This window comes from Phalacrocorax aristotelis, chromosome 1, assembly GCF_949628215.1.
Source record: "Phalacrocorax aristotelis chromosome 1, bGulAri2.1, whole genome shotgun sequence".
In the NCBI taxonomy this organism is placed as follows: Eukaryota; Metazoa; Chordata; class Aves; order Suliformes; family Phalacrocoracidae; genus Phalacrocorax; species Phalacrocorax aristotelis.
Window position 1 is genome coordinate 93882358 of NC_134276.1, and position 24417 is coordinate 93906774.

A 24417-nucleotide genomic window follows, 5' to 3' on the forward strand; every position below is an offset into this window, starting at 1 on the left:
AGAAAGAAAAAACACAAGGGCTATACCAAGTATGAAAACAAACATACAGCATGAAAGCACATGACTGATTCCAATGACACTTGGAGAAGTGAACTGCAGAAACATGCAGAAGGACTCTATTGATCAAGAAAAGAAGTGATGAAACAATTCTATTGATTTTTCACATTGCTGGACTGACTATTATTCAAGTCTTAACTAAATTTGCTGAGGAAACTATTACTTACATTTTAAGTAGCAAAACCAAAAATTAGTTGTGTTGTTATCAGACACCTGTGGGACTTCATATTAGCTTTGATATAACCATGTGCAGATACCCTAGCAGGTAAATATAAACACTAATTTTATCATAGAATTATTTAGGTTGGAAAAGACCCATAAGATCATCAAGTCCAATGGTTAATTTAACACTGCTGAGTCCACCACTACACTATGTTCCTAAGCACCACATGTACACATCTTTTAAATATCTCCAGAGATGGTGACTCCACCACTTTCCTGGGCAGCCTGTTCCAGTGCTTAATAACCCTTTTGGTGAAGAAATTTTTCTCATATTCCAATCTAAACCTCCCCTGGCATCATTTGAGACCATTTCATCTTGTCCTATCACTTGCTACTTGGGAGAAGAGACTGACACCCACCTTGCTACCACCTCCTTTCAGGTAGTTGTAGAGAGTGATAAGGTGTCTCTTCAGCCTGCTTTTCTACTGGCTAAACAACCCCAGTTCCCTCAGCCGCTTAAGTTCTTTTAAGAAATGCAACCTAGAGTACTTTATAGGTTTAGATCAAGCATTTAAAAGCCAAAAATCAGCTAGCAAAGGAAGGATCAAAATTAAAGCCAAGCAAAAAAAGAAAGCAATTAAGATTTCAGTATAAAATTTAAGATACTAGAAAAATTAAGAGGCAATGGAGACTCTCCAAAGATTACAAGATCACTCTGAAGACTAATGCACAACTTATAATTGATGAGATTGATGAGGGACAAGTAAAAAACAATTAGTTGTCACCTCTTTCTGGCTGGCTGAGGAGTAGGCAAACAGGAAAAGATATGTGGTATAAGTGGTGTAATTTAAGCACAGATTAGTGCTGGATGAGAAGTGGAAGTGAGAAATGAGAACAAATTCGGGATTTGTCAGATAAATAAACCAAATTAACTTCTCTTTTAGAGTAAGATTCCTGTGGTTGTATGCCTTTGAGAAAAACAAAGGCAAGTGGAAAGCACTGTTTTCAGCTAGTAAGATAGAACTTGGGTAGACAGGGCTGAGGACTTGATTAACAGCAGAATGGAGAGAAAGATAATTCTCTGAATATATTTAGGAAAACTTTAAAAATACAGACTGTCCCATAGAAAAAAAAAAAATCATCGTATTTAAGACTATTACCTGTTTTCTGAGGTGAAAGTTCTTTTGCTGATGGAACTTTCAAATTAACTCTGCTTGATGCCAACACTGGAATAGAGACCTTCTCAGGAACTTCAAAGAATTCTTGCATGCTCACTTCTACACTATAATCCACATACTTCAGCTCTGGGGGGAATTTACGAGGTTTCAGGAGTGCATGTCTCTGCAAGTGAGGGAATAATGTAAACATATGAACAATCATCTCATAATATTTTCAGGTTAAGAAATGTAAAATTATACAGGCTTAAGGGCATAATTCTAAAACTGAATTGGTAATTGGTCAAGTTACATAGACATTGTTGAGAAATCCTCCTAAATAAAACTGTCTTTTATAATTTTGTAAGACATCATGCATCTGAAACATTGATTTAAGGAAAATGCATTTTGAGATCTACAGTAAAACCACCTCCTACCCAGAAACCACTTTTAGAGGTATTCAAGGAAGGCAAGAAAAGAGAAGAAAAAACATGAAAAGTGTATTTTGTATCAGATGTAGACAGATGTTTCTTCTTTTATGTCATAAAGTTTCTGAATAGTAGAAGTATGAAAAGGAAAAATTATTTTGTTATTTTGTGAGGGATAACTATATAGTTAGCTGAGCTAACTTTGGCACTTTAATGTTGACAATATATTTTAGAAATAAAAGCATTTAGAATTAATTTTAGGGACAAATAAGCTCCTCCTTTTTGTAAAAAGCATTGCTAATCAACAGCATGAAACATATTAGTAAAGGATTAGCATAATACATAAAGGCAAGCTCAAAAAGGCATCTAACCTCTTAATGAATGAAATTTGACTCCTGTAAGACAGCGTTACAAAAATAATGCAATGATTTAATATGCTACTTGCTCAAAAAATTGCCATCTTCAACCCAATAACACAGTATAATTGCAACACTCAAGATTAACTGCAAGTTGAATAAACTTAAAATCTGAAACTAGCCACATCTTTTATATAGACAAGTCTTTAAATACATGACTATAGCGAATTTTCTTGAGGAAATCTAGGGAAGAGATAAATACAGAAATAATCAGTTTGTGCCAGGAAAACTGGTTTATTCTCAAAGCCTATTGGCTTTAAATAATGCCAGGACAGCAGGTATTGCAGTACATATTGCAATGGGACAAGAAATGGAGATCCATTGTGGGAATTCAAAAAGACAATTTAAAAGGAAAGTTGATTATTCTTAGATTACTATTGAGGGTAATATGGTCAAATGACTGTTCAAATCAACTGGGTTGGGGTTCTGCTTTGGGTTGGTGTTTTGTGTGTTCTTTTTTTTTCTGTTTTAATACAAAACTCACATTCCCTTTCCGATTTTAGAAACCAGACCTACACTCTGCCATTGATTTGTTTTGACCATTAATCTATCCATCCAAAGTGTCAATAGAGTCTTAAACACAAAGTACATATGGAATTTGGACACCTGTTAGGCCTTAGTTGCTAATATAGTTTCTGACACAGTAAACATAGAAACAGATTACTATTCAAGATCTTGTTCTATGAAACACAACTGGAAAGATGTATAGGGGTAAAAAATACTCATCAAAACAAAACATTAAATTAGTTCTTGTTTTTACTGTATTTGCACCACTTGTATGGTGCAAACATAATTTACAGAAGGGACAAAAAGAATTTTTATGTGAGTTGAAAACCTGAACTCACTATTTATTAATTTTTATTGTGCAAGGCTGAAAATTCACTGACAGTAGACTCAAAATAAATAAATAAAGATAATAAAAATAGGTGGTATTAATTCAGTTGCTATTTTAATATCAAGTTCCATTGCTCTCTGAAAGGACTGAAATGACAGAATACTTTGCAGCTGGAAAAAGATATTTCTTTCTCACTTGTAATGGGAAGTTCCAAACCAAAATAATTACATATATTTAACAGTTTAAATTTGAATTTGTCCTTTCGCATATTCAAATATGATTTTATATCTACACCTGCTTTTGTTAATTAGATTATTATTCAACACTGAAATAAAAATCCAACATAATTTAAAAGTTTTGGGAAGTCTTAATTGACACAATGATTGTAAGATGACCTTCGGTGGAGCACTGAACACATTTAAATTATAATTATCTTGAAGAGATATTTTGATTTAAAAAATCACTTAAGTATTTTACTTTAAGATCCTTGTTCATGCTATCTCATTTTTAAAGATATGTTAGGAAAGAAGACAGCTGGTTAGTATTACATAGTCTATGAACATTTCAAATATTTCCTGGTGCCTTCGCAAAGATTAACATATTTTAAATGAGACCTAGATCTTTTTGAAAGGGGAGAAGAAAATCCTGCAAACACACACAAGACTAAACCCTGTTGCCTCAGAAAGGTAACATTTCCAAGAAAAGAGATGATGTCCAACACAATTCAGATAAATGTTGCAGCTGCTTTCCTTTTTAGCATTTTTCAGGGCTGTGAGAGTTAAATGGAATTTAATATTTTTTAACTCTCATTATCAATTTCAGGTCTAAGGTTGCTGTGCTGAAATAAGACAGATTCCAACATCTACTTCATCACCATAATGGTTCATGATATTCCAAGTGTGGAAGTGTTATTACCAGTTAAGAGCAGCATTTGCATTCAGTTCCCAGGATTAATTTATTTTTCACAATAATTTTTTGGAAAAGGATTGGAGGGTATATAAAGCATCAGAAGTAAACCTGATGTTTTTCAAAGACTGATTGATTTTCCAAGGTACTTTCTTAGATTTACCATCTGCACTTTCTATGTATAAAGGATGCCAGATTCTATTAGAGAGTGTGGAGGCACCTTACCCTTTCCTTTTCAAATCCTAATATAGGCCCATTTCTTCCTTCCAGGAATTAACTTCTAAAACTGTTCGTCATGAACAAAAGAATTTTATGATCTCAGTCTCTCAGAATTCCTGTGATCAATCATGGTTGCCATCTCCCTTAATCCCATATCAAATGACAAGTGATGTAATATAAAAGACATTGGTCCCAGTTATAGCTTTGACAAACTGAAATCTGACCACAGATCCCTTTGTGAAAAGTTCATTCCCATTCAAACGTATCTAATGTAACTTTATAATTTCAGTATCTTCTCTCTTCAAGGACACCATGATTCTTTCTCAGAAAAAAACCCACCTATATTTAAAAGAGCAAACTGTTCAAACTGCGCTTACAACTTCTCCATCTTCACATGGAAGATCACAAAATTCTTACTGAATCCTGGGGGACTATGAAGAGCACAAACTTAGAAGATCAGAGCTGGACAGATGTAGGATGACATTTTGTCACATTAGCCAAGCAGCAGAAGCCACAGCTTCAAGCGCACAAGGTCTCTGCTCATTTTCCAGTGATCAAAACTAAACCCCATCACCACCACCATGAAGTCCTAGGATAAAAATACTCAACGTTGGTTAGTCACATGGACAGCAAGATAGAATGAAAATGCGCAATGTCCTAAAAGCTGGAATATGGCTAAGGATACGGAGATCTGTGTCCACCCTCACATGAGCCGTGCATTCAATGGGAGGTAAAATGAAGCCTAAGCAAATACTTCTTACAGCTTACCTATGAGGACACATCTGGACACAGTGGTTAATGCAAGCTTTAGTTTGGGATTCTTGTAGAATAGGAATTCTCTTCCTTTCCTATCATAATGTCTAATTATACAAGGAGATTACTGGCATCTCTGACTACGAAGAAAGAGCTCTATATCTAGACACTGGGTATAATTTGTGCCTCTTTAGGTAGATCGTAGAAAAAAGGAAAACTGAGGCATGTTATTTTGAATTTCACATCACTGACTGCAACATCCTTCCCCTCAGATACCCAAGTGAATGAATCCTAGTTATTCTGTTATTTCCCTCTTTCTTGTATTCATTTCCCTCTATTTACCACCGTCAGCAATTCCAGTTCAAACAAGTTATGTTCTTCTTCCACATTCTCTCCCCTTTCTTTCCAGATATACTTTTTATTCTCTTGTTATGTATGTTCGCCTGAACTTTCCACCTACAGCCTTCTCTTATTCATCATTAACAAAGGCAATTTGTAATTATTCCCAATAATGCCAGTCCCAACCTTGACAGTGGCAGTGTGTTCCATCCTATATTCCCTTTACTACTACCTAAAAATGTTTTAGGAGGAATTACATTAATGAAATACTCAGGAGGTAAGAAATTAAGACAATTGCATACTTAAAAAATAGAATTAATAACTTTCCTAACATTTTTTATTAAAAATAATTTTAAAAACTCAGGCAGAAATACACATGCAACCAGGTTATTATTCAGTTTCTGGGGGTTTATGCCTTCTGCATATTTATAGGGTGTATACTAATAGAATTAATATCACAAGGCTACTGATTTTAATGTCTCATTTTCCTTTAAATATTGAGAACTGCATCTTTGGATTCCTATTGCTTTAGAATCCTTGCTTCCTATCTCTTCATTATTTAATTCCTTTAACTGCTTTATTAAATTTTTATGCTATTTGGTTTCAATTTTGTTTATTTTTTTTAATTATACCAAAGTTTAAGCACCAAAAGAAATACCTTTAACAAATGCTTTGGGTTGTGTTGTCAGTAAAGGTTACTTTTGGGGGACGGGGAACGAGAATGGGAGGTTAACTACTTAACCTTGCTGCTGGTAATTCCTTTAGTCGCCAAGATTGCAAAATAAACTAATAAAATTCTACTTCCAGAAGAACTGTTTAATGAGCTGATTTAAATCTAATTTAGAAAGTAAAAGAAAAAAAATAAGATTTAGCTAATACTCCTGCTCCTTTCTATTGAATGTCCATTTCCAGGCTCCTCAGACTTGTTGACTGACACTTCTGTACTCTGCACATTATCTAATACTGGCCCAGTAGTAACACCATTTAAAAACCCAACAGGATAAACAGGTTCTGATACACACAACAATTTTTATGGGAAGGAGATAAAAATTAATTTCTCTTTAGTAACTCTAGTCATTAAAGACAATCAAAATAGATCTTTGTTTCTTACATCAAGGAAAAGAAGCAGTAAAAACACAGTACATAAATAGCTAGTACTTCCAACCTTGTGTATAGCTGGGCTGAGTAAAAACATACAGCACAAGTTAATATGCACATCCAGTTTGACTCAAAAAATATAGCTTACCATTATTACTATTTTCTATCTGATTTAACTAAACATAAGTAAAGTGTACAGTTTAATAAGAATAAAACCCATGCAACTATTTACTTATTTATTCTTCAATTTTACAGGCAAAAAATGGACCAAGTAGTAATAATGTAAGGGCATTTTCCATTCTGTCTATCCATTATATAATACAATTACACCTGTAGGAACAAGTAGAAAGGTGGAAAGGAAATAAAAAGAGAGTAGCAGGTTTCAATCTGCATAGTGGATTACCATACTGAGATGCTTCTAAGGTGTGAAGTCTTTTCTACATTGGTATATAGCAGAACTTCTCCATTTTATTTCTCATAAGCAATTACTTTCTGTACATAGAGCAAAATACTTCTTTCTGCAAATTAGTTTCTATTCTCACATGATAATTTATTCAGTGTTACTATCCACCATTATGTATTTTATAACTAATATAATTGTCCTCCACTCTTCTATGACACAAATAATTTTAGAACTCTCATTAGATTTTAGCACACCTAGTGGTACAGAGTGTTCCTAGTATGTTCTGTCTTGATTACATTCACAGCTTCAGACCAGTAAAGTCTTTTGTCAAGTATTTGCTAAGTGATTGGGATATTAAAGGGCTTCAGTTCAATTATGAAGAGTTTATAAAGTGATACCACAGCAGTGGATTAGCTATAATACAAAAGGAAAAATATTTTAGTCTAGATTACATGGTTAGAGTTCTTGTCCCACTACAAACATGTGAGAGATTAAATCTACTCTTTCATTTTACCTCATTTAATTTGTTTTATATTACTTTTAAAACTTATCTGTAAACAAAAGGCATCCATTTAGCAAGATCGAGGCACCAGGGAAAATTATCTTCCTCTTAGTACTGGGAATCATGTAGCACTGAGGACCATACTCAAGTAACAGTCTAACCGAAAAACTGGAATAATATACAGCTGCCCAGCAATCTGTCTGAGGACAGGTAACACCAGGTTCACAAGGGATATGGGTATCATCCATGGAAGGTTACATTTGAATTCTACATGAGAAAACAGCTTGCTTATTTGGCAATATTGCTATTATAAACTTATTCACAAGTACTAACAATGTTTAATGGACTACCTTGGGAGGATTTTTTGTTTCTAGATGTTGAAATCTTGGGAAAATATCTCTAGATTGAAATAATGTGTAAGTAGGGAGCTATAGCTTATAAGGAAGATTTTTGGTTTTCCAAGAGTATTTTGTATTGATTGCAACACAAGAAAAAGTCTTTCCTGCTCCTTGATTTATTCTCAAGGTCTATTCTTTAAAAAAAAAAAAAAAAAGAATCCTGTTAGGGAATTTTAATTTCTTACAAAAATGTGCATAAGGAAGGAAGGATACTAGTACAGATATCTATTACATGTATGTATGTATGAAAGCTTTTTTAATCAATGCGTATTTTTCAGAAGCTAGCTGAAGTAAAACGTTAATGCTCTTTTTAACTGCAGCCAAGATTTCTTACAAGAAGCATTTCTTAATAGCATGGAGTAAGGAAGCAGCTTCAGAATGAACACGTAAAGTATTGCAGTCTTTGAGGGGAACTGGGATTAGTAACGGTCAGAATGTGTGAAAAAAACATCACTTCACACTATTTCCTGAAACTTAAAAAATTCAGTCCTACAAATCAAGAGCAATGAAATCATTGCAGTAACAGATTACTGTGTTTCTCACCTCTACGCTGGACAGCCCTAACAATGCAGTTGCAACTCGAACACTACTGCTCTGCAGAGTCCCTGTGATCTTTCTTCTTTCATATTCAATAGCTGACATCTGCTGTTGTGCAGCAATGGCCAGAGCTCGCTCTCTTGACTCATTGATCAATGGAATCCTCAGATTTTCTTCAAGAATCTGAGCAAAACCACATTTCAAATATAAAACTGGCTCTACTGCACTCCGACCTGTTAAATAAAAAACAAACAAACAAAAACCCACATTTGTCAGCTGGTACTGTAACTGCATAGAGTATTTAAAATCCCTAATCTCCAAAGAAAATCCAGAATACAAAATTCCTTTGATGTTTACTTACATGCTATTATTCTAGTACATACTATTTACTCCAGTAATACTTTTTTTATTTTTAATCATAATGGGGAAATAAAATATAACACAGACTGAAGTCCAAATCAAAAGTTGCTTTTGATAGTTAACAAAAAACCCCAGACTTCAGTGTTACTACTATTATGATGGTAATCGAAGCTTTAAAAAGTCTTTCTGGTACATACACACAACGCAGACACTCTTTTATCCCTCTAGATGATGTTGCATCCCCTCTAAAATAAACCACCAGCAATTATTTGAAATAATAGCTACACTGTTTCTAAAATAGGACTGACAGCAGTTTATCACTGGCTATTTGAAGAGAAAGATATTGGATTGCGTGTCAAATCACAGCACTGCATACAAAACTCATGTGCTTTAAAACTAGAAAAGCTCTAGGTAAAGATGACCTGTGCTGGTTCATCTGGCTACAACCTATATTCTGAAGTAGAAAAGAGAAATTATGAAAAAAATATTTATGTAGACTATATTGAAAACAATACAAGAAGTTTGAAGCAGATAACAAACAGCTGCTGCTCTGAAGAGAATGAACTGGACAATATTAAAAGAAATATTTGATAGTTACACTGTAATATCTTTCTCACACTTCACTATAAACTGATGTATATAACTAATTTTAACAAAAATGCATGGGAACTAGAGAATATTTACAAAGTACACTTATTTGCTCTATTTTACTCTTCTCCTTTCTATTCACCTTACCTTCTAAAGTACTGCTAACATGCAAAACATGTGGACTATCCATTGGAAGCAATCCTGAAGGCAAAGGTATATCACCTCTTCCCTCTATCAAGTATACAAATTCTCCAATCTGAAACACAAGAACATACACATCCACATAATTCAGAAAGCAACTCATGCATAACGAAAGGTAAAATATTAAAACTAAAACCAAAGATATCTTTGTAATACTTAAGGTCTGACTTGTGAAATAATTTATATATTCAGCAAGCCCATTATTTTAAAACTATGTTTAAATAAAAGAAAATTATCATTTCAAACCCTACTATGATAATAAAGTACCTTTAATTGAGAATATTAACTCTGAAAAGTCAAAAAAAATTCAATGAGTTGAATCCTCTCCAATTCCTCATATAATTTAACTGAATGAGGTTACCCTGACACATAAATACTTCAGTAAAGTGAATTCTCATTTTGTGTTATAGCTACATATAATTTAAACGTGTACACAAGCTTACTTCATTGCTTTTCACTGTTAAGAAGTTTTTTTAAAAAATGTTTACAGTCATTTTGAGCCAGTAACAATTTCCTAGAAAGCGAAAAAGAGCAGAAGTCAAGGCAGATTAGCATCATCTACAAATTCTCTACTTAGAAGAAATAACGTCAATGAATCTTAATTATTTCATAAAAAATAATGGAAAACTCAGAGAAGCTTGGAAGTAAACATAAACATGACCCAGAACAAAGGAAGATAGCAATCTCTCAGAGAGGAAAGGATAAATTAATTAGCAAAGAAATAACACTTTGAATCATAGATGAAACAAATAAGGTGCAAATGAAAGACAGAAAAGTATTTAAAAAAAGAAGAAAACTCACTAAAAGTACTCCAAATTACAAAGGCCACAATCAGAACACCCCAAAACTAAAAGATATCTAAATTAGGTACCTATATATCTATCTGAACGAGGCAGAAGATTTAATAGATATATTACTATTGTTGTGATAACTTCTTTTTTTTTTACCACAAACCTTTTTTGGACAAATTTCGCTTCTACTGATTGCAAGGTAAATGGTCAAATGTTGGTGCAAGAAGTGATACAATTTGCACAGAAGGCCATCTATTTATATTCAAAAACCACATTCTGTAAGACTCTGCCCTAAAAATGCATATTCTGTGTTTTATTCTTCATTCCAGATATGGAGGAAACAATTTATTTCTATAATTTAGTCCATCTGTCAACCAATGCAAAGTTTTCCATTTAATATTGGTCAATAACGTAAGACAAGCCAGCTTTTACTTTATGGTTTTGTCATTTATGTTAAGGCTAAAAACATTGCAGAAGAAAAGCTATTCAACTTTGACGGCATTTTTTCCCCTTCCTTGATTCAAGAGTTCAGACAAATCTTCCTTAAGAAGGATTAAAATAAGCTACAGCAAAATTTATTTCACACACACAAACTAATAGCCACTCTTGGGAACCAATTTAGACAGGAATTATTCCTTTTTGACACAGTGTTTTGGCTCCATAAGGACTGTTAACAAGCTCACAGCATATACAACGAATTTCATGAAGGTACTGGTTGCTAAGGATGCTGTTCTACTATCAGTTACTTTTCTTGTCACTGCTGACATCAACATGCTTACAGGTAGGAAAAAACTTCCCCATTTCCCACTTTACATTGAAGAATTCTTGCTTTTGGATCTCCACAGAACGCAACCCCTGTTTTCTTTCTGCTGAGGTTTTTCCTGATGGTTTGGAACAGAATGGGTATTTTACTGTATATGGAGAGTTTAGCTAGTATCCCCACGGTATTAATGCTTTATATTTCCATTTTCCATCCCCTGCAACATTTTGTAGGGTTTACTTTCAACAAAAATAGTTAATAAAATAGCTGTTGAACTACCTTTAGCTATTTATCTAATCCCATTGCTAACTGATATTTCAAAAGAATGTATAGCTACTAGGAATTTGCAGTTCTCCATGCAAGTCAGTAATTAAGAACAACAGATAGTAAGTGTTCTCTTAATAAACCATTTAATTTTATAGTGGACATTTAGCTGTGAAAGTCTGGACTGACACTCTTAAACTATAACTTAATATATTAATATCATTGAAATCATGGTTTGTTCACATTTTAATTAGCTCCCAGAAACAAAGATATAGAGAAAAAGCAACTCAGTTGTGTTAAATAATATGTAATTTCTTCTCTCAGAAGATCTATGCTAAAACTTTGAAGAATGTCAGTTTCAATTTTTCTTGAAAAAAAATTAAATATTGAAACAAGTCCTTGAGAAATGTTATAAACAACCCGTGCTGTTATCTCAACCCTTAGAAAAGTTAGCATACTTTGAAACATATTTTAAAACAATTTAAGCAACATACTTGAATCAGTGTACCTTCTTGCTTTTATTACAGAAATGTAGTTGATGCAATTACAGATAGGATTCCTAGTCAGATTCAGGTCTAACTAGTGATTTGAATCTCAATACCTTCTTCATTGATTGTAATGAAGAAACAGTCTTACTCTGATTACTGTTTTGGTCTACTTGTCAAAAAGGGGAGGAAAGGTAGGTAGGAAGAACTTACAGTAATGCTAAATTAAATTATTTATTATATTATATAGAGCACAAGCCCATATTTGAATTATACAAGTCTCATCATTGTATGAAGCCGTTTGATCATCATACAGCACGGTAGCTACAATAGTTTGTCAATTAGATAATAGCATGACTGAAATATCGCAACCATATACAGAATAATTAAGCAAGCCAATTTCTTCCTGTGCCATTACTGTACAGCTCTAAAATCATGCTAGCTCTCTTGCAGTTTCATCTTTCCCTAGGAGATCTACCACATTTTCTTCAAACTGACCCAATTATGTGGATGGAACTTAATTTTTCTAACCAGAGGTGCTACGTATCAAAAATCTTGCACTTTCGGCAGCCTTTAAATGCATTCCACCTACGCAACTAAGCTGAAAAGACCAGGTGTTCCAGAAATAAGTTACCACAGAAAACATAACAGTGGCTTCTCTGAGGCATTAATGCTGCCTACTATGAAAAGGACAACTAGTTCTTTAAGAACAGTGACTAGTAGCTAGGTATCTAAATTTAGGTGTTTCTACATCACCACTGGAGGCAGTACTGGGGCTGTCAGAAACGCCCTTTTTCCTTTCCACCTGAAGTATATAACTGTCCCATAGCTCTGACCACATCTCTTAGATTTGATTTTACCCCATTAACATGTCTCCATTTCCCTTCTCTTCATTTAGTTTTCAGGCTCTATACCTAATGTAGCATAAGCCTCTGCTCCTTAGCCAGATTATATACTTTCGCTTCTAAGAAAGAAACAAACAGGGAGAATGCCAATAGCAGAGGTTTAAAGAAAGAGTATAAAATCAGAGCAGGTAAAAGAAGATCCTTCTCAGATCTGCTCCCAGAAACCAGTAGTTTAGGGTCTTCCTTATCCAGAGGCTGCATCTAGATATTTCACTGAAGAAAATTCAGGAGTTTGTCTGATTTCTTTTGAAATAGTTAACAGTTTTAGCATCCAAAGTGTCCTATGACCGCTGAGTTACATAAGTTAAACATTGTGTATGGAAAAAATACTTCATTTGGTTCAGTTTGTATATCCTGCCACAGCTCCTTTATGAAGTTTCTGCAAAATATTCATAATCTTATGTACCTGTCATGTCCCTTAACAATCTTTTTTTTAATTTCAGGAAGTAAATTTCTTTAAGTATCTGTCTCTATAAAGAAACTGTTACATCCTTCTGATTATCCTTCTTTTTCTCTCTCCTTTTTTATTCTATCCCTATTATATTGTTTGCTGGGGTGACTAGAACTGCACGCCATATTGAAGATGTGTACACCATAACGCTTTAGAAAGGTATACTGAGGTTTCACATTTTATGTATATTTCTTTGCTAATAATTTCTCTTTTTGAGTGATGCTGAGCACTGGACTGATTTTTCATTGAACCATCCACAAAGACCTCTATCCTCTGACACAGGGACATTTATACAGCCTCTTTGTGGGTGATTCCCTAGTGTCAATGAGGCATGAGCTCACTGTCTCACTGTAGGCTCTGACATACTATTCCTCTTCCATCTCTCTGCTAATTTTCAAGAAACTCAAGTGAACTGTACAGTCTTTAAGACTTCCGGCCACATGGCTTGCTTTCTTAAAAAATGGCCAGCTGTTTCAAATACTGAACAGGGTCAGATAGACAGGTTTAGGCATCATTGCATTTGTCTTCTTTTCCTTTAAAAGCAAGGAAAAATTAAGTTGGCCAGGTGGCATAGCCAAAGTCCTGGTTAAACAATAAAAACAAACAGCAAACATGCAAACACTAAACACCAGCAAGAGTCTCTTGTTCTATAGTAATGAAAAATATGGAGGCTGAGAACGTGTAGGAGAAAAATAATAAGTCATTTAGTTTTGGATGTATTGTTACAAATCATGAAAACGTGGCAGAGAGAATGGCAGATGCATTTAATTGCACAGAGGGAAAGCTGAAACACAGAGGTAGTATCATGAAAGTAAGAAGCAGAATGCAAGCCTTGAGACCAACCAGATATAAAAGAAGATTAGAAAAACCACAGAGTGGTGAAAAACATTGACAGCTAGAGACAAAACACAGCAGAGAAGCTAGCGACATGAAAAGGTGGACTAAAGACAGAAATAAAAAGATTGTGACCACTGAGATAAAGGATTGTATCCTGACCTAAAGGACCCTAAAGAAGCTGGAGTGCAAATTTTAAGTTCTGACAGTTGGTCAAAAGCAGGTCTTGGTAACTTGATGAAATCAATTTCAGTTAAGTATATATGGCAAAACCCAGGCTACGTGAGTCAAGAGAAACTGAAAGATAATGGAGTCAGTATTCATGTACAATCTATTCAAAAGTTTGACCTGCTTTGGTGACAAGGACTGTATGGAATTTGGATTGGCAGAAAAATTTAAAAAGAGACAGAGCAAGGAAAATAATTGTTGTTCTACTTTGACAGCATATCCTAGATGCAGTGATAAATACAGGGAGAAGTACAGGACAGTAAAGACTTTATCCTTTTCCTGTTTATGTCTCATCCAAAAGCATTATTCCTCCTTTCACATCATGACAAATTATTTAAATTCCATATTTGTTTTGAAGCTGCATTGCCTAGAAAAGCCACCAAAGTAACATTCCTTGCAGTATTATGCTTATTTGTAATGATTTACAGGGAAAAGAAACTTGCAGCATTTCATACGTATTCTAATTATGTGGAGATAAAGGGGCACTAAGCTTTGGTTTAAATTCTTAGCTGAAGCCTGTAATCTTGTGTAAATCTCTGACCAACTTCTTAAGCAATATTTTCCTCCAAGAATTATAGGAATATTGTATTTTAACAAAAAAAAAAGATAAAATATTTTCATTTCCAAAAATTAGCACATAAACTACATCTTTATAATTGCATATGCGTGCAAAAATATTAGCTTAAGAGATGTACATAATCAATTTATATATTCATTTACCCTATTCACACATTCTTAACTGACTAGGCTAGCGCATGAAAACCATTCACAGAACATACTTTCTGTGCTTACCAGTTCATTAACCAGAATGACAGTGCAGTAACGTTTTTCCATATTAAAGGGAAGAAAGTGAATATCTAAGCCTGCAGAACTTCTTCCTTCCAAGAACAGTTTTTCCATTGGACTGAAGAACTCATGCAGAAGGCTGGATTGGTCAGCTGTTAAAATAAGTTTAAATGGTTGTTTAGATACAACAATACAGGTTGTAAAATAATGTAGCTGTCTGAGTTTAAATATAAGGACACTGTATACAGCCTCCTGTAGTAATTGATGTTTAAGGCATACATGTAACCAGTAATCAATATTTAAGGTTACACTTGTGTAAATGTGCTGCAATATTGTACACTGTACTATTTAAATGCATTTTACTAACTACCTTTGTTCTTACTCTGTGCACTGAAACAAAACCGGGGAAAACAGACATTTCTCACTATCAAAAAACCTCTTTAAGGATGTACAGCCTATAAGCAAATTACTCTTCCGGCCAGAAAGAAGAGTACATTTTACCACCATTTAAACAAGCATTCTTTATTTATGTATGTAACTACGTCATATTAGAGTTGGAAATCCTCCAGAATGGACAAAAACGAAATACTGGCAATCTTGCTTTCTTTGCGATGCTTTCACAAAAGCATTATGCTGACAAAGTGCTTTCTTCATAAGACATGAAGAATCTTAGGGTTGCATCTGGCAGGGTCTGACTACTTTCTCACTGTGCTTTTCATCTGCTGAGCATATTTTGATAAGGCAAAATACTTTAGAACTGGACTCTTATTCAACCTTGGCTGGCCAACCTTCTAGGAAGTTCAACAGACTTAAGAATAGAAGTGAAAGTGCAGGCAACAGAAATGAGTGAATACCACACAAGAAACCTGTACCAAACTCGCCAATTAAAAAAATCTGATTCACCCCCCAAAACCACCAAGAGCCAAGCTAAAGAAAGTCATCACCACCACCCACCTTTTCTCTCCATAATCCACATTCTTTTCCAATAAATACAGGGTTCTTCCAATACTCACATTTCAAACAACAGTTAAGTTTGATATGAATTTGATGTTTTCAAAGCCTACATAAACAATGACCAAACTCCCACCCTCAAAACCACCAACAGGACCCAAGTCCCATTTTCACCCTTCCATCAACTAGGGTAAGGCAGCCCTAACACAAACTAATTTTTGTCTAAATAAGGCACTAACTCGCAAACTTGTCTCCTGTTCAAGTGTTCCCCATTCAAAGTACGTAAAACTGTGGAGCAGACTAAATTAGTCTTGCAAGAACTCTCCCTCTTCACTTTCTCTCAGGATTCTGTGAAATTAAAACAATTTCCAAAAAATTAACATTTATTTAAAAAATTATATTTTTTTTCTTTACAGTTTTCTTCCTTTTTATTATGGTTGCTCCAAGACAAAAAAAAAAGTAAACCTAATTCCTATTACTCCTATTAGTCTCTAAGGGACTCTTGACACTTAATAGTACATATTCTCTCAGGTCAGGGTGTAAAGCATGTGCAGAACACTCTTATTTAGGTTTTGTTCACCGTATTATAGAGAGAATGTGGGGAATTCTTCCCAAAGCAGAAGTGCACTTCTACAAAAAATGAAAATGTAATTATGTTTACAAAGACCTGAAATGCCATCAGAAATGTCTCTGTAGCTCCAGTCTGATGAAGCCACAAAAAACCTTTGTAAGCTATTCACAGATTGGTACAATAGTTGTACCTCACTTCATTATTTAAGCTACATACTTTTTATTTTTATGAACTGTGTATTAGTTGGTTGTTAATTACGTCTCAGAATACAATATGAAATAATTAATATATCTAGAAAGGGCTACATTATTTGGATTACAAATTTTCTTTCCATAGCATGTATGCCATTTCCCTATGACTCCATGGAAACACAATACTCTCCAAGAGGACAAAATTAATTGCATAAGGCCATCCTACAAATTTTGCTCAAGAGGTCTTTCAACAGTCTCAGAAAAGGCTGTAGCTCAAGATTCATACATTTTGACAGAACTGTTGACTGACATTTCATAGGACGTAAGAGCAAGAAATGCACAATCCCTGATGATGAGCATTTTTAAAAATAAATCAGGCAAATTGCAAAGGCTCCACATCAGAATTCCATTATGCCAACCCATGGGCCCTTAAAACAGGAAAAATAGACTTCTTGATTGTTTTTTTTTAATAAAGTCATTAGGTCTATGGTGCAACCTTAGAGATCATTTCACTAAATTAAATATATCAGAAGACAAGCTATCCTATAAATAAGAGTTACTGAGCATACCCATAAATAATAATTACTTTAGATGTCAATCTTTCATATGTAGATAATCTAACTTCTATTGTAGTGACACAAGAGGTATTGTAGAGTGGTACTTACAGCAATTTAAGTTGCTCTCTTCATTTGGATCTTCAGGCAGTGCACCATTTTTACAATTTAATATGTTATTTTCAGAACTAAAAGGAAAAAATAAAAATGAAAGCCATACACTAAAGCCAAACATTTCTACTAGTAATAGATATCTTCTTTCTGTTTTTATTAATAAATACTTGGAAAAGCAAATGTTTTCAAGAAAAAAAAAATACATTCTGGAACCATCTACCTAATGTTAAATACCACCTCTTCCACTTAAGTTAGTGGTCATATTTACAGCACAGCCAGAACATGCTCCCTTCAATAAACCTGTATAATATCTCTGTAGTACTCATATAAGCAAAAATCCATGTTAAAAAAAATACAGTTGTATTTTGCCAGTCAGAAGTACTCCTGTCCAGTAATGCTTTTTGGGGAATTCAGTCCCAATTCTCCTCTTTATCATTTCAATATTCTGTGGGGATAAGCAAAGAAGAATTGTTCCCTGGTACGTCGTGAAGTGGCAAGGCCTTGCATTCCTCTGATGTTCTCACTTGTCTTCCTTTCAGTCTTTCCAATTTTTCCCCCCAAAACTACTCTATAGAAACACATCTAAATATCTGCAAACCAAATTCAGTTGAGATGCCTTGTGCTCGCTCTAGGACTTACATCCATAGACCTTGTGGACATGTCTTTAAACTGCTGCTTCTTACAGTAACTGGCTTGCAAAAGTAACAGTGTTTCCGTGCCCCTTAGCAGAACACACTTCAGATACTAGAACTCTGGGGCTTTTTAGTCCCCCATTTTTTTCATGCTTCTAGTTCAATAGTCTCCTCTTTTTAAAGAAGGTATAAGCATTCTGATTTATTAATGAGAACTCAATTACCTTATCTAGGTACCATCCTGAAAGCTAACTAAATCTATTAACTTTTATCTGCCTACCTAGGGGTCAAAATGTCTTTAACACAACAGTAACATTTAGAAACAATAAAAATAAGACATTTAAACTTAGGGTATTTTTTAACATTAATTGTAATTCCTGGTATATTATAGAATTATTATTATTCCTGGTATGTTATAGAAGTCTAGATTTTTTTTTTTTTTGGTGAGGTACACTTTTAGGCAAACATTTTATATTTATTAGTTTAATTACAAAACGTATCAGCAGCTCATATGTGTAAAAAATAGGAATTATCTAGTAAATTAAGGTTCTAGTCTATGGTTTTGGAAACTGTTTGTCTCCAGTGCTTTACTGAAAACCTTGAATATCCTGCTAGTCATCATGCCAGAGTCAGAATTCACGGTTTAATCTCTACTGTACTCAATTTTAGCTCTGGTTCTGGAAAGGAAAGGAAAAGGAAAGGAAATCTGGAAAGAAACTCTGTCCAGTGAAGGGGAAATTCAAACTGTAACTGCTCAGCACTTGTAATTCAGGACCAAGGAACAATCTGGCATGGAGGGCAAGAAGGCCCAACGGGCTGGAAGCAGGAACGCCAAAGACAGAACGATTCCCTTTCAGGGAGCAAAGTTTCCCTTGCTGAAGAGATAAGAAATGACGCCACATCATCTTGTAGCAATGGATCATGGAATGCAAGTGCTCAGGACCCACTTTTGGTAGACAGGGCTAATGTGCCTGATGCTGATGCTCACACGATTGGTGCTGGTGCAAGTGTATACAAGGAACCGGCTTGTGCTGCATCTTAGCAGACTCCTTGAAAAACTGCTTATGGCAGTAGGTCTCTGCCCAATGCATTTGTTCATTAAATCTTTATGTTTAAGCACAAACATGTCTTTAATATGACTGAAGCGGTAGGGGTACAATAAAAATTCTCCAACATCAGTTCAACAAATGTCAAATAAAGCTGGCAAATCCCTTTTTTTTGTTTCCTTGTTTAGGCCTGGAGAAATACAGGAAACCCAGCTCCTACGTAGAGCTCCACTGATTTCAACAGAAGTCTGCATTTATGTGGGGGTGATGCTACCAAACCCTAAAGACGGTTCAGGCCTTAATTACTTTCATTTCCTGAAAAACACCACTGTTGAAATGTTATCTCAATTCAGTTTTTCCAATTAAAATGTTACTGGTTTTATTTCTGTTGTTGTTATTTATTGTTCAGTGCAACTGCAGATTTCTGGCCGTAGAGACGTTAGTATTTCACCATCTAAATTTGAAAATTTTAAATGTAACATGTTGTGATTGTAATGAATTATTCATCTTTCCCCTTCTTTGTCCACATAATAAATTGTATTTTTACAAATAAAGAAAAAGTAAACTGTGGATCTTCTGTGGAAATGCACAAGATGTTCATCACTTGGAAGTTTGCTTTTTCAATAGTTGAGAAAATGAGAGGATCATTGCTTTTTATAAAGTCCTGTATTTAACCCTTCCTAGACAGTAAAGTCAACAGATCATTAATAAGAGGTCTTTTTAACCATATTTTTTATTATTTAGTATTATTTATTGTTTATTCTTAAATGCATAGGCCTCACTTACTGCATAGAATATTAACAATTATGAAGACTACATTTTATAATCTGCAAGTTAACCATTTGAATAACTCCTATGTAGTGTAACATATCATGACCTTTAAAAGATGTCTCATAACTTCTGTTATTTCGAATGAGAAACAGTAATGTTTTGGGTTTTGTACTACTACACCTCAGCAGTAAAAAAAAATTTCTAAATAATTTAGAGGAGTTTATCACTAAATGCAACTTTCTAATTTAAGTATTTGAAATACTTCTATTCTCCAAGTAAGTGCAAGATCCAGATTTAAACCGTCAGGAAAAAAATCCCATTGGAATCCTACAATTTTGTATACAAAGGATTCACAAGATGCAACAAATCAATAGTACACAAATTATTTAAAACTTGTGAGCCATGATTTTTTCTTTGAGGAAACAGAGCACAATTACTTAAGAAAAAGTGCAACATAGTGAAACGTTTGCATATTTCATGGCTAAAAATAGTGGGCTGATGTTACCACTGTCTCTACCTGGTATAAATAATTTCTCTTACAGTGCTGATTTCCAAACAGACTGAACTTGGCATCTTACACGTGCCATTCTCAAAATCTTTGCCTTTTTAATATTGCAGTGGAAATTAATTATCTAAAATAGGTTTTCTCTAAAATATTCCATAGATTTTTTTCTTTTTATCTTTTTTTCCTTCACAAGAATTATTATACATGAAAAAAACACTTGAAATTTACTTTTGTACAAATGGTTTACAATGTTTCTCTTCACAGAATAAATATAAAATGTGACGTAATTTTCCATGGTGTTCTGTACAAAGGCTAATTTTACTCTTCTCTCTTTGAGTAAGTATTGGGAATTCATACCACACAATGAGGAATTAGAGATGTAAAATCCACGTGTTAATTTGTAGTTCATGATCTTGCTAGGAAGCATCAAATCTCATAACAGAATCTCTTCAAGCAATTTATACTAAAAATAATGTAGTTCACATGCAAAGTTCATTTCCACAAAATTATAGCCATGAAAAGAAGGGAAGAGAAAGTCTGGGATCAGCAAAGCTTATCGCTCTGTACCTCTTTTACACCAAGGCTACAGGAATGATTGATATTCACTAACAGTGCATTTAATCATTCACAAATAACCTAATGTAATCAAGGATTTGTCTGAGAAAGAAGTGAAGGGGATGCACCTTACCCTAAACACCTGAACTCTATTCATGACAATATTGCTTTTCAAGTGTATTTGAAAAGACAGTTACACTTGAAAAACCAACTTACATCTTTCCTTATTTGCATTACCCCAAAGCAAATTGTGCTTCGTATTTCCTTGATATTACTTCATAGTGTTTTCTATCCTTTTTCACAAATAATTTCTACTAGTGTTGACAGGAGTTAAGGCTGTTATATTTACGGAAGGAGAGTTTTATTTTAACTTATAAGCACAGAGCTCATAGATGCTGAAAACTATACTGTAATGTATCTCAAAAAAATACTGCAAGTAGAGTTTCAGCTCTAGACTCAGTTTAATATTATCCACACATAAAAGTCATTCTCCCCTAGCAGTAAAATTTGATGAACCACCTTATCGCAAACAATTATTACACACAGCATTTGACATCTATTGTGTCTCTCTTAAAATAAATAGTTAATCTTGCTGGGCTAAGAAAAAAAATCACAACCTTAAATAAATGGACTTGTAAAATTCTCCAAATATGTTACCCTGGAGATTCATTTTAATACCTATACTTAAAGGCCATTTTTCAGAAAAGAAAATTATCTCCGAGGTATGTAAGTACAATATACTATTTATTCTGTACTTATAAGTATCTCACATAAAAATACAAAAATACAAATTTTATATAAAATGTCATCTCTTTCAATGCTTTCTCTTCGAATCAGAATTCCAAGTCACGATTGCAAAAACAGAGACTACAGCAGAAGAATCACTGTAAAAATAAGAAATTGCTCAAAAGCTGCATGAAAAATCATAACATAATAAGCATATTACATGGAAATACATTACACATTGAGAACGTAGAGAGTACAACATATTTCTTCTCTGGAGTGAACTATACATTGAATAAGTTCCTATATTCGGTGTTGAATGACAGAGGAAATCATTGTATTGATTTGACTGGTATCAAATGTTTCTCTCTGTAAATTTACTCTCACTCCAATGAGAATAGCACCTGCAGATAAGTGAAGGGAAAGGGAAATAAAACTGTGTTGTGGAAGACATGTACACTGTGTCTCATTCTGCTGTAAAAAAAAAAGAAATAGAATCTCATGCAGTAATAAAAACAAAAGGTATATAGTTGAGATCAGGAAGGTATAAGAAACATTATTATACTCTCAGTCTGGCTCAGTACACTCCCTGTTGATACACAGAGAAATAAGGAAATGGATTAGGCAGAATAGCTTAACGCTGCCACGGAATAAGTCTACACAGTTTGCTGCACCTGGGTCAGGGCAGCCCCCAGTATCAATACAAACTGGGGGAAGAAGGGACTGAGAGCAGCCCTGTGGAGGACAACTTGGGGATATTGGTGGATGAAAAATTAGATATGAGCCAGCAATGTACACCCACAGCCCAGAAAAACAGTCGTATCCTGGGATGCACAAGAAGTGGTGTAGCCAGAAGGTTAAGAGAGGTGATTCTGCCCCTCTACTCTGCTCTAGTGAGACCCCACCTGGAGTGCTGCGCCCAGCTCTGGGGTCTGCAGCACAAGAAAGACATGGACCTTTTGGAGCGGGCCCAGAGGAGGGCTACAAAGACCCAGAGGTCTCGAACACCTCTCCTATGAAGAATGGTTGAGAGACTTGGGATTGTTCAGTGTGGAGAAGACTCCAGGAACACCTTATTCTGGCCTTTCAGTACTGAAAGAGGATTTATAAGAAAGATGGAGAGAGACTTCTTACCAGGGCCTGTAGTGATAGGACAAGGGGTAACAGTTTTAAACTAAAAGAAGGAAAATTTAGATTAGATATAAGGAAGAAATTCTTTATGATGCGGGTAGTGAGACACTGGAACAGGCTGCCCAGTGAATCTGTGGATGTTCCATCATTCAAAGTGTTTAAGGTCATGTTGGACAGGGCTCTGAGCAACCTGATCCAGTGGAAGATGTTCCTACCCAAGGCAGGGGGGTTGAAACTAGATGACCTTTAAAGGTTTCTTCCAAGCCAAACAGTTCTATGATTCTGTGGTATTAATCCCACAGTAGTGTCCTATCACACCTCATGCACCAGTCATTCTTCTGTGTATTAACACTGAAGTCTACTGTATGAAAAATATCGCTGCTGAAGAACCCAAGACAAGCTCCATCATCAAGCTTATGCACATGCTGTGTAGATACAATGGCAAAGGATTGGTGGTCTACTTGTGAGACTATACACATTTTACCACTCTGTGGATCAGGTCTCCAAGACTGATAACACAGGTATTAGAAGTGATTCAGTTTAACAGGGAGAATGGTGACGAAGCAATTTCACAAACTGCCTCTCATTTGTTTTCGTTTTTTTGCAAGCACAGCTTGTCCCTTCCAAAGCAAGGTAATTTTACTGTGCATTAAATGAACACAAAGTTCTGCAAGAGTAACTTACAGGTGAGGGTTGGATTAGGAGGGCATCTCCCAGTTGCTTGGTACAAAGACTTACTTGAAGCAGAGAAAATGACAGGTGTGAATACATCCAATTCTTTCTTCCCATGGTTTAGTCTAACCGGTTCAAACTTGTACAACAAATTACTTACATACCTGTGCACCAGTGACAAACAGTTTAGTAGCTATCACCTCTGAGTTGCCAGTTACCTCTTCCACATAGCACCACAAAGAGACTGGGTTTTCCATGTTATCAGGTATACCAAAATTCAAGATCAAAAGCAAAATCATTTACGCAGTCAACATAGATAGTCTGCATATGTCATCATGTCATCATGACGGTCATGAGTGGTGTTCCCCAGGGCTCACTGTTGGGACTGGTCCTGTTCAGTATCTTCATTGATGATCTGGATGAGGGGATTGAGTGCACCCTCAGGAATTTCGCCAATGACACCAAGCTGGGTGGAAGTGTCGATCTGCTGGAGGGCAGGAAGGCCCTACAGAGGGGCCTGGACAGGCTGGGTCATTGGGCCTGAGCCAACAGTATGAGATTCAACAAGGCCAAGTGCCGGGTCCTGCACTTGGGTCACAACAACCCCATGCAACTCCATGAAAGGCTTGGGGAGGAGTGGCTGGAGAGCTGCCTGGAGGAAAAGGACCTGGGGGTGCTGGTTGACAGCTGCCTGAACATGAGCCGGCAGCGTGTCCAGGTGTCCAGGAAGGCCAACAGCATCCTGGCTTGTATCAGGAATAGTGTGGCCAGCAGGAGTAGGCAAGTGATTGTGCCCCTTGTACTCAGCACTGGTGATGCTACACCTCGAATTCTGTGTTCAGTTTTGGACCCCTCACTACAAGAAGGACATCGAGGTGCTGGAGTATGTCCAAAGAAGGGCAATGAAGTTGTTGAAGAGTCTGGAGAATAAGTCTTATGAGAAGCAGCTGAGGGAGCTGGGGTTGTTTAGTCTGGAGAAGAGGAGGCTGAGGGGAGACCTTGTCGCTCTCTACAACTACCTGAAAGGAGGTTGTAGCGAGGCAGGGGTCGGTCTCTTCTCCCTAGTAATAAGCGATAGGATGAGAGGAAATGGCCTCAAGCTGCGCCAGGGGAAGTTTACGTTGGATATTAGGAAAATACT

At 35.3% G+C, this 24417-nt stretch overlaps 1 protein-coding gene across 1 annotated transcript in view; it reads right to left on the bottom strand.

The window, feature by feature from the left end:
• Positions 1–24417, bottom strand: part of CFAP47 (cilia and flagella associated protein 47) — a 349717-nt gene that overhangs the window by 191200 nt on the left and 134100 nt on the right. The window contains exons 41-45 of the mRNA XM_075097894.1: positions 17239–17315; positions 14867–15012; positions 9303–9411; positions 8214–8440; positions 1380–1560 (exon numbers count right to left, since the gene is read on the bottom strand). Of these exons, the coding sequence (XP_074953995.1) occupies positions 1380–1560; positions 8214–8440; positions 9303–9411; positions 14867–15012; positions 17239–17315 (740 nt within the window). The remainder of the gene's footprint in view (positions 1–1379; positions 1561–8213; positions 8441–9302; positions 9412–14866; positions 15013–17238; positions 17316–24417) is intronic.